This window comes from Saccostrea cucullata, unplaced genomic scaffold, assembly GCF_032062105.1.
Source record: "Saccostrea cucullata isolate Sc308-1 unplaced genomic scaffold, CSIRO_AGI_Scuc_v1 ctg46, whole genome shotgun sequence".
NCBI classification, from domain to species: domain Eukaryota; kingdom Metazoa; phylum Mollusca; class Bivalvia; order Ostreida; family Ostreidae; genus Saccostrea; species Saccostrea cuccullata.
In genome coordinates, this window is record NW_026935190.1 from 432493 (window position 1) to 444435 (window position 11943).

General features: G+C 32.5%; 1 protein-coding gene across 2 annotated transcripts; it reads left to right on the plus strand.

Annotated features, from left to right (window-relative positions):
- The first annotated feature begins 706 nt into the window (after positions 1 to 706).
- LOC134242169 (proton channel OtopLc-like) lies at positions 707 to 10150 on the plus strand. 2 transcript variants are annotated; one of them, XM_062724230.1, is made up of 9 exons: positions 707 to 794; positions 1100 to 1609; positions 5212 to 5332; positions 6942 to 7056; positions 7407 to 7665; positions 7874 to 8037; positions 8273 to 8492; positions 8766 to 8930; positions 9099 to 10150. In XM_062724230.1, exons 2-9 carry the CDS (start codon positions 1102 to 1104, stop codon positions 9908 to 9910), a joined length of 2364 nt encoding a protein of 787 aa, XP_062580214.1. In that variant the 5' UTR covers positions 707 to 794; positions 1100 to 1101; the 3' UTR covers positions 9911 to 10150. The 2 variants fall into 2 exon arrangements, with proteins under 2 accessions (XP_062580214.1, XP_062580213.1); XM_062724229.1 differs by lacking the exon at positions 707 to 794 and having other exon boundaries at positions 1045 to 1609.
- Positions 10151 to 11943: the final 1793 nt, after the last annotated feature.

Here is an 11943-nt window from a genome sequence, read left to right on the forward strand (position 1 = left end):
ACAGATCCCCTGGGTTTCCTAATTGTTCGGAAGTCATAGGGTTTATCTCCACCATTAACAGCCTCTGCAAGTGAGAAAGCAAATTTTCTTTTTCTATTCTAATTTAAAAAAAAAATATATGACATTTCGATTATTGTATTCTAATGATCGTTTTATTTACATCTGAACTTGACATAAACCGTCACGGTTCAGCAATTTGGAAGTGTGACATTCATTTTTCGTTTTATCTGATGGAGGTTTCAGTTTACTTTTGTGCGCAGCCTTCTAACGATTTTACATGTATATAAAGTCTGCACGTACTTGGAAAAAAAGTTATTGTACTGACAGAACATGGAATTGAACAATACAAGGTAAAAAATTATAATCCACATTTTGTAGGTTAGTAATGATAACGGAAAATTATTTATTACAGCCAATATAATCTCAAGTACTGAAACATATCAATCTTTGAGAATCCAATTGCAATATAGCAATATGAATGTGATACAGTGATTTTATTTCAGTTTCTTCTGAGTAAATTCATTAAGCGCACATACATACCTTTACAAGGTTTTTTTTTTTCAATTTTAAAGTACACAGGTACTTTTACATGTAAATGTACAATGCCATACTGTATTATTTTATGTGGAATATAAAATTCAGTCATCTGTAACATAATTATCATGAAATTAATAAATTGATATTTTATTTTTTCATGTTTTACTACAGAGTGTGTTCTATTTACATCTCATAGTTTAGAAAGTACAAGATGGTACCATTATTATGAAAATATGTGGAGAAAATAAATTTCAAAAGTAAGTTGCTTTGAAACATTTAGATTGAAAAAATACATGATTACTTCTTACGAAACACACACACGTGCAGACAATGTTTAATAACGCTCGTTAAATGTTTTAGACCATCTTTTTTCAGTATAAAGTCTATTCTTATTTATGCTATGATAAATAAACCATCAGCTACTTTTTTTTATTAAAAGTCACGTCATTGCTTGTTGCTTTAATCGTAACAGCATGATAAATATCCTTTGTATTTTAGAAAGATAAAAGGATGAAGACGGTCAATAATGCACAATTAAAATAACAGATTCTTATTTTAACAGAAATGTCGGAGATAGATACCGAAGAAAAAGAACCCAGAATTCAAATCAAACACGTAGCAAATCCACTGGGTACCTGTGTAAGCAGTGCAAGTGAAGACGAAACGGAAATAAAACCACCAGAACTGAAAACAACGACCAATAAAATTTCCAAAACTAGATCATCTAGTGAAATTAAGTCATCAAACCGGACAGACGAGCTCCAGAGAAGACATAGTGCAATAGGGAATGAAAATGTTTCTTCAGAGAGTTCTAAAAAGAAAGAAGACAAAATCAAAAATATACCTCAAGACAATCAGAATCTTTTATCCAAAAGCAGTGATAAGAAATACGCTAATTCTAATAAAATGAGAAAGAAAAGTGTTTCATCATACAAAGATAATATATCTGAGAATGAAAATTCTGAAAATAGCGCTCCTGTCGAACGCCCAAGCTGTTACGTCACTAACCAATCCAATGACGACATTTTGGCGCTTGTGGATCTTGGACCAAGGCGAAGCCGCCATAATTCAAGTAAGTATTCTCAGATATGACAGATAAATCAAAGTATAAACAAACATTTGAAATTTCAAGTGTAATATTTCTTTATTAAAAGAAATTTGGGTGAAATCGAAATAGACAATGTACATTAAATTAATTCTAGTCAGAATTTGTACAGATTAAATGCCATGCAATACAAGCTAGTTTATCATAATACATTACAAAGACTATAGACCCTATGAAAGCAACTAATTACATGTACATGTATCAACAGTATAAGACTTTTTGTCTTCCTTTGATACTTTATCCAAGCTACCAAGAACTTTTCAGATTCATGAGTAAGGGATAACTTTTTGCAATTTATTTGATATATTGGCAATAAAATATGCTGATTTATCAACTGATAAACCTATCTATATTGAACAATAATTACTAAGAGTTTATGTGTCGTTTCTTGTTGAGCATCATCTATTTAGTGTTGCCTTAAGAATATTACGTACAACGGATTTACTTTTACATGTAGTTTATCTTATAAATGCACATTTAAGAGGGATATACAAACCATGGAAAAGACCAATAAGCTGACATAAAAACACAGGTAAAATAAAAAAGAATAGTAATGAGTACCCAAACCCAAAATTATACCTGACACAAAATCATTATTGTTTTACCATGTATTCTATATAAAGGCTAAAAGAAAGGCCAAGATTAGAGACCTTGCGATCAATGAACTCTCATAACGATATTTCTGCTCTCATATGCATGATCATGAGTAAACTGGTCAAACGCATTTCCTGTAAGTTTGTAAATGAGATAATTTGATTCTGAGAAAGTAATGAAATCATTTCACTCAAGGGTTTAAAAGGGGTCGTGATAACCAAATGGACGGCCGCTTTATCTAGTTTGATTGTAAATACCACCCTTTGCTATGGGAACCCCGAAATATCTGTACGAGCAAAAAATTAAAAAATTAGTTGCACTATGGCACTTTGTAATACAGATTCTGTGGTGGTCTTACAAAATATAATTTTGAATGGTATTAGAGTTGTGGGTAAATGATGGCTAACCTAAAGTGTACCAAGAATGACAAGGTTCGTGATTTGCTAACGGAAACTCCACATATCTGTTTGATCAGAACGTAAAATGGGCTGCACAATGGGACTATGTTATATAGATTCTACAAGGTCTCAATAAATTTCATTCAGTGGTATAGGAGGAAATAATATGTTCACCTTTATATTAAAAAAAATGGCAGTGTCAACGCTTTGCCATTGGAAACCCCAAATATGTGTCCGCTCGAAATGTAATACCATAATGTCATGAAAATACTGTATGCAGGGCTATTTTCGCCCCGTGTTATGTACACCCTTTCACACTTGCAGACAATTTTGCCTCATTTTAAATTCGCCCTGTCAAAACTTTAATTTAAGTAATTATACTGTATTCTATAAATTCGACCCGTTTTAAATTCGCCCAAATGAAGGTAGGGCGAAAAGGGTGAAAATAAAACGGGGGCGAAAATTTCCCTGTATACAGAGTATAGGAAATTTGTTAAAGTTTCTTTATAAGGTGTAACAAGAGTTCCAGATAAGGGATGTAACGGACAAACCTACGGACGGAGTGTTTTTAAGCCAAAAAAAAAGATTTATTATATTGATAAAAAAGCTATAAAAGCTTAGGAATTTCAAAAATCGGTCACGTTCGTGACATTCCTGTGATGTGTGTGTTATCAATTTAACTGAATATAAATTTAATAACAGAAAAACAAATGGTATTAAATATCAAAGTTTTTATTTTAAGTGTAACGTTAAAGTGTTGACATAATGCATCATACATTTGAATCGTTTCTAGAACAAAATTTTAAGAATTAAAAATATGAATTGAAATTTAAAATTGATGCTCAAAACTGACACGAGTTTTACTGTAAATGTAAATGATATTGCTAAAAGCTTGATAAAATTTCCTACTTTCTTTCAGCTTGATGTGTGAAAACGCATCCGTTGAAAATTAAATTTGTCAATTTCTTTTAATAGAGATTAGGAAAGAATGAATTTGCAAGAAAAGTTGAGCTTTAATGTATACGAGTTTAATCTTTTGAAAACCCAGTCATCCTTGATACAAACATTACGGATTTTTTTTTCATATTATTTATTAACTTATCATGTATAAAAAATTCATGGTAAATTCTAGTTTAACCAGCAGGTCTTTTTGTTGAATACTAGTAATGAAGACAAAATCAACAAAACTGCAAACCTTTTTCACATATCAATTACTAGTACTTATATCAAGCTAAATACAAAATAAACTCAAATACTAGTATTATGGTTCTGGTAAATTTTAAATGGCACTGTAAGTGTATATGTTCCCTATTTTCAGCAATGTCATGTCTTAATTAGTGTAAAATGTTTAGACGGTATGAATTGTTTTGTATGGTTGAAAAAAAAAAACTTTAGATTTTTCTCTGTTCAAGGTGTTACTATCTAGTAAAAGTCTTTAGACTGACTTTATGGTACGAGATCCATTACGACGTCATAACCACTTTCAACTTTCTTTTTTCCATACCTTACGGCTCTACATGAAATAGACTTATGTAGAAAATAAAGTATTTGCATGGAATTCAATTTGAAATCACATGAAAAACGGGCCCGATACCTATATCAAATTTGACATTACTTTTAAAGAAGAGACCAAGAACAAAAAATTACCGTTTTCTGAAAGACTCTAGGCAATCTGGATATATTTTCTTTGTCTGAAATGGAAAATACTCCTATATTCATGACTGGTTTTTAAAATTTTTCATAGAAAATGACAGTTTAAAATATAATTTTTCATCTTGTTTACTTGCAAATTATGCCCCAAAACACCTTATTTGACCAAGCTAAAGATACAAAGCATCATTATAGGTATTTATTTCATTTACTAAATCTTGACCTTAAAACATTTTTATCCTATGGATAAATTAGAGTAATTCGCTGTTAAATGCAATAAACTGACTCATAACACTTTAATTCTTAGTGATTGATTTTGTTTAAGTAGCAAAGACAAAGCATATCTTTGTTTCTTTCAAGTTAAAAAATCCTGATTGACGTAAATTCTGACGAGCTTCATACCTGTTTTTCCATCTATAATTTTATTTTTTGATTGTACAATCCCCAAACATCTTTGGGCAACCTGAAATGTATGGAAAAAATGCTGATCACAAATTGATTAATAACTCAATTACAATGTATTACCTCGCCCGCGTGGCGCAGTGGTTAGAGCGTCTGCTCTAGAGTCGCCCAGTAAGGGGTTGATCCTTCCAATCCCAGCGGGAGAGAGGTCCTTCCGGTGAGACCGTATAAACCGAGGTCCATTGTCGCAGTAGGTAAATCACAGAATTCAAATAACCGATAAACAGAATACCGGTATATTTGATTTTGAAAACGTATTCGTTACTTTGAGTACCGTATAAATGCATAAATTGTAATTGAATACATTTCAATTGCTAAATAAAGATTTCATCATACAAAATGAAAAATTTAAACTTATAAATTAATGATTTAGACAATCTCTAACATTTCATTGGAATACTAGAATTATGTAAATAACAAATACATTAACTTTGTTTACTTTATTATCTTAGTTGTTAATTTCAGGGAAATCCCAAGACTATACTCCACACTCCTCCGACAAAACTAGAGATGAGAATGAGGAAGGAGGTTTGTTAGATGATGAAGAGGACCAGGCAGAGAGGAAAGTCATAGCTGACAAACTGAGGTAAACTTATACATATCAAAAATAAAAACACGAGCTCCTCCATGAAAAGTAGAGAATGTAAGATATAGTTTAAATAAGCTGTCAGCTGGCAGAACAAAAAGGACATGGCTCAAAAACTGAGGTAAGCTTAAACGACAGGATAAAAACATGAGCTACTCAATAATGAGTAGAGAATGTTCAATACATTTTGACTAAGCTGTCAGCTAGCAGAAAGAAAACATATAGCTGACAAATTGAAGTAAACTTAAACATCAGGATAAAAAAACCACAAACTCCTCCATAAAGAATAGAGAATGTAAGATATAGTTTAACAAAGCTGTCAGAAAGAAAAGACATAGCTAACAAACTGAAGTAAACCTAAACATCAAGGTAAAAACACGCGCTCCTTCATGAAGAGTATGAATGTAAGATACATTTACATGTAACTAAGTTGTCAGCTAGCAGTAAGACATAGCTGAAAAACTTAGGTAAACTCGTCAGGATATAAACACACGCTTCTCAACAGAGAGTAGAGGATGTTAGATACATTTTAAGTAACATGTCCGTGCAATAGGCATTAGCTATAGAAATGATCAATTAATTAATTTAAATAACTTCGATACAATCGAATTTAAAACAATTTTAAAACCTTCTATTACACACTCATATATCCTTGCGTAAACTAAGACGGTATTAGTTAATAAAGAACTAGAGGTGGGTATTCATAAAACTGTACAAAGTGAAGCAGAGGCGAGGATAAATTTACATGATAAACTGCCTATTGTATTTCTTGCAATAGTAATGAATTTACGATACATAGTTAGGAAATAATACGATATCATGCTTGTGTAAAGTAGAAGAAACTATACCAAAACAACAAAGGACACTAGAAACCTTTTCATTTGAATGGGTGTCGGTTTATATATCCTATTATTCAAATATAATTAAAACCAGAAAATAGAATAGAATCTTAAGATTACCTATCAAGAATAGACATTTATATCACAAAGCAAACTATTTTAAGCATCAGTTTTTATTTTTTGGTAATTTGCTTAAACGATTTGGACCCGAAAAATAGCTCAGTACACTGTACTCTTCGATTGTGTACCTTTTCTATAAGATCTGCAGGAAATGGCATACACGTAACACACATTTATAGGAAAATTTTACACTTGTTCTGTGATGCAATGATTCCAGTTTTCTCTTTGCTTGTGGGGAGGGGATAGATGGCTGATTTCATCGACTTTTACTAACATTGACCTCAAGATGACCTTCAATAAAGATTAGAATTCATGTTGACGAAACAACTACTGTTAACAATGAAATGTGTGTGGAAAAATCATTCAAATTCAATGACAACGACCTTGTCCTATGAGATATAACCTTGAATAACATCTCAAATTTGTTGAAACAAATTATCCTCATTTGACGTTTTAAAGACATTGACCAGATAAATTGATCAACTGTTACAATGAATTTGACATCTGAAATATATATAAGACATTAAACAAAACAGAATAGTATAAAATGATAAAATACATATGAGACTATATACTGATGTTTTTACAACATATTTAGTGGATTTGAAAAACGAAAGAATTAACAGCATATATATATTTTTTACGAACAGGGATAATATATCCGTTGTTGGGAGTGTGATGTACGGAATCTTGATGTCGGTTCTGGCGGTCGTTCTTCCCATCACAGAGACGTTTGCTTCTCACGGCCCCTCTCAGCTGTTTGAGGTGAAGTTCTAAGCTATATCTTTATACTTGGTCAAAAAAACTAGTATACATGTACATGTAATGAAATATACATAAAATGAAAAAAAAAATACTCGACAGTTTGATGAATTAAATTTCAGTAGCTCATGCAATTGATGATGGATGACTTCCATGATCCTTTTGTGAATCATCAGGTTTTTTTTTTAATTATGAAATTATAAGTTTTTTTTAACTTTTCTACCTGTACTTTATCGAAATGAGATTGACGGAGATTCAAATCTTAGAAAAAGAACTTTGACGCACTTACACTTACCTCGTATTTTTCACATCCATGTAAATGGATTGTAATTATGTAGTAATTTTCTTTTTAGATATTTTACATCTACATGTACCTGTTCAGTTTTATATTTGTGGTGTATGTCCACTTCTTCATCCTTAAACGGCGGTCTCGGTTCACCGTGCTGACGCTAACAATTGTCCGTCGTGTCCGAGGTCTTCTGAAGAATAACCCAGATAAAGGACTGACCAAGCGGAGATCCTTGACTCTGCCCAGCAGCAGTCCTGAAACAGAAAACGTCTGTAAAAGATTTTTCCACACTGGTAGCTTCCCTTTAAGAGTGGGAGCTATAGGTAATACAAAACTGAAGGGTTGTAGAATTATTTCTGCCTTTACCTCTGTGCAAAGTTCATTATCTGAAATATAAGAATTTTCGTGTTAAAACTCTGAATCAAAAGGAGAAGTTCAAAATAATACTCGATTTATATTTCAATGAAAAAAAAAAGTTTATGAACTTCTAAATAATCAACCATTAACTGTTAAGTTTTATTTTGTTTGCAGTTTTTGGAGTTGCTAGTATGATACACAGTGGATTAAATCTTGCCTACTTCTTCCAATTGCATGACGGGAACTCAGTGTGTCACCACCCTGTTCAGGCTATAAAGCCTTTCATGCACATGACGTTTACCTTTCTGCAGCTTTACTTCATTTTTCTGCATTCCAAGGTAAAGAAAAAACTGCAAACATTATATAACACACCAACACATTCTCTAGGCATGATATAAACCATATAGATGGCACGATTTGTCATCTATCCTTTTTGTGGTATGATGTATTTATACAGTCACAGTGAATAAGTATTCATGCATTTAAAAGGAGTTCAGTGTCAAGTTTACGTAATATCAGTACATTTCAATAATAAAATACCCTAATTTGCAGTATCATATTTACTTTTGACAGCTAATTTTCACTCATCAGAAATGCATTACTCGTCTCGGGTTGATGCATCTTTGTTGTACCAACTTAGCTGTGTGGTTTAGATGTATTGTTGTGGAGACTCTGAACGCTGTCAGTCGATTTCATCGTGAGGAAGAAGAGATGATGTCAAAGAGAAATGTCACAGAGCAGTCTGCCCTGGCGGGCGCTGACCCTTCGGCTGCTAGTAGGAAACTAATGAACGGTTAGCCTTACTTTAATGAGCCTGAATGATCATAAACATCTCCACTTTCTTCTGGGAATAACTACATATATGTAGTTTCCTATTATCCTTCAATTCATGTACCCATAGGAAAATGGGTGTGAAAATATCCAAATTAAAATGAATAAATGTACATCAAGTTACTTGTATTTTTTGTCTTAAAACGCTGTATGCTTTTTAAAAAATCGGCAAATTTTCAGAGCCTGCAGAAATTTACAAAATGTATGAAGATGTGTTCTTTAATTATTTGTACAGGGCCTGAGTCACATTTGATTTTGATAAGTCTTCCAATGAACAACACTAAAAATGTCTTCCTTCCGGAAATCTCGTGCTTTTGGTCCGATCTGTTTGGAGAGTTTGTGCAGAGGGCAGGACCGTACTTATATCCCTGTAAGATCGAATACAGCTTAATATGCGCAGGTAAGGGGTAAAGGTAAAACAGTATTTTGCACAATTTACTTAGGAACAATATCAAGGAATACATGGTACTAGCTTAAAAAGTTTTTTTTTTCATAATTATCTCAACAATCCATAATATATGCGTTTTATATTATCTATTAGTATGTAAAATGATTAATCTTTTTGTAGCCATTGTTTATGCCATGTGGAGAAACGTTGGTCGAAAATCAGATGAAGTGGTGTTGACATCATCAACTGAGCAGTTGAATTCCAATGACCCTAACTTGAGGTTGGATTGCTCGAACTCTATACGAGGCCTTTTCGCGGGCATTCTGGTCACCGTGGGAACGATCATTACTATGGTAGCATTTTATGTTTTGGTAACCAGACATCCTATGTCCAGTACCGCCATTATTTTGGTCCACGTCTCGGAAACCTCCATGTTTCTTCTTATGACCGGCGCAATTATATTTGCAGCCGACAGAATGAAAAACTTGAAGTTCACAAACGTTTCTTGGAGATTTCCTGTCGAGCTTCACTTGTTGTTTGTGTCTTTTACGGGAGTTTTTGCTTTCGCTGTTTTTGGAGTTATTGCTGCCGGCTTTGAAACCCACAAACCAAAAGGGGTTTTAAACATTCTGACTAATCTATTTATGATTCTGCAATCCACGATTCAAGTACTCTTCATTGTGGCAGGAAGTAAACTTATTTCAGCCAATGAATCTCAAGAGCGAAAGAAACGAGGTCGAGAGTTCGTAACGTTTCTTATACTGTGCAACTTTGCATTGTGGGCAATGAACACTTTTGAGACTCAGCAACCAGAGCATAACCCGGTGCAGATGGACTTTTACGGTCCATTAGCATGGTCTGTGCTCACTCACGTGACTGTTCCATTATCCATTTACTTCCGATTTCACTCTTCCGTTTGTCTGATAAACATTTGGCGGTATGCTTGGAAATGGCATGGAAGACAAGAGGGGCAACGGGAAAGTGCTTGTTAAAGGACTCTGTGATATTTACACGTTTTCTTCTTATATTTGTTTGATATTTTATGTCATATATATAACGTTTTCATTTATTGTTCTGCCTTTTGAAAGATTGAGTGCAAAGGCATTCCTATCTGTACTTATATGTCAATCGCACAGTCATTTTGTGTGGCATTGTTTTTTTTTTTTATTTCATTGCTTTTTTTCTTCTCTTAGTTTTATGAATAAAGCATTGATAATCGGACTTAAATTCACTATATTCTGTTCAGTTTTTTTTTCAATAAAAAGTTGCTTTAATTTATGTCAGGAAAGATAACTCTTAAATATGATCATGCAAGTCTGGAATAGCATGATCATAAATCACCTTAAACCCATATGCGATTATCTTTTAAAATAGGATAAAAATGATATTTTTGGAGTAGAAGATGAGTATGCAGTGTCTGCACCTTGATAGATTTCACAATATGTAAGCCTATTGTTCATTTCATTATATTTATAAATATACCTCCTTTTAAAATTAACCCTCATATTTACATGTTCTCTACATAAAGAAATTCTGTAAAATTAAATGAAATTTATACATTACAATTTAGTAATTCAAATCTTTGTAGACTTGTTAAGGACATTGGCAACGCTTCTGGTTTTAATATAGAATTTTTCAAGAACTTTTGAACAGATTTAATGGTACTAAACATGTTTATTTCAGGCCCTTTTAACCTATCAAGCCAGCCTTCCTTTATAGATTTTGTCAAATCAATGTTTTTACAATTCTCAATGCATTTCCTATGTAAAATGTTGATAAAATGGACCTATATTATTTTGAACCATAAGTTTTCTCTAAAGCCCAGTTATTTCATTAAGTTTACACATAAAATACATTGTTGAATCCTCATTTTCGATGGCATGCATATACTTTGACTGTAAATGCAAATATAGAAACAAGACACAGAAACACCAGCACTGTTCTTTAAGTTTGAGTTACTTCCCTTAACATCTAATTATCATTCATAATGATCAAGAGACTGGTTGTTTGTTTCTATTCTATAATTTACTTTATTGGAAACGAAATGTCCTAAAACATTTTTGCAAGGATTTATTGTTGCAATGGAAAAGCAAAGGGCAGTAACTCTAAAATTTGCCAAAATTTTTTGTCAAAAAATGGTGTAAAAAATAAACAAAAGGGTGGTAGTGTATTACGGGCTGGTACAGTGAGACGATGACGTGTACAGTCTTAAATTTTTTTCAGAAACCTTCTTGAAGTATTACTGCAAGTGTATATCGATGAAAATCAATTAAGTGCATCATTTTTATTGGAAAAAAATAAAAATGAAGTATTTCTTTCGTGAGAAAAAATTGAATTTCCGAATATACATCAAGAAGACCTGATTTTTATAAAACAGTGAAGTAATTTCAATGAGAATTTGATCTAAAATATTTTTTTAAACCTTGTATTCAACGCCAAATCAAGTTATATCACATGGCTTATTTTTGCCCGATAAGGTTATTTGCCCTTTGCTGTCAGGATCCTAGTAAATTGCTAGGTGCAAAAAGGTCACAACACTATGTGAATATCTTGCTTTCAACGATTTAGTTTATTTTTACTTTGTAAGATTGCATATGATGAAGGTCGTGCTGGGGGGGGGGGGGATGTATGCAGCATATAACAGTGTCGGCTTTTAATGTTTCGTATTAATTTTATTAATTAAAAATTGAAGATGGTTTTCTAAATACACTCAAGAAATGATAACTTACTTGATTGATCATTCCAATTAGCATATCATTACCACCCCCCCCCCTCCTTTTACCTATCAAGCCAAGCTTATCCATATCAACTACAGATTACAGATCGATTTGATTTACTTCATATATAAGTTAAAATAAATCAATACTTTAAATTGAACTTAGAAATTAAAGTACAATCAAGCAGAAGTTTGTACATCACATCTGACTGACAGAAACAACATCTGTAATGTATAAAAGTAGGTTAATGAGAAATTATGGGATTTAGAATCGAGTCATTTATCTTCTTGAACATGTCAGAATATAAA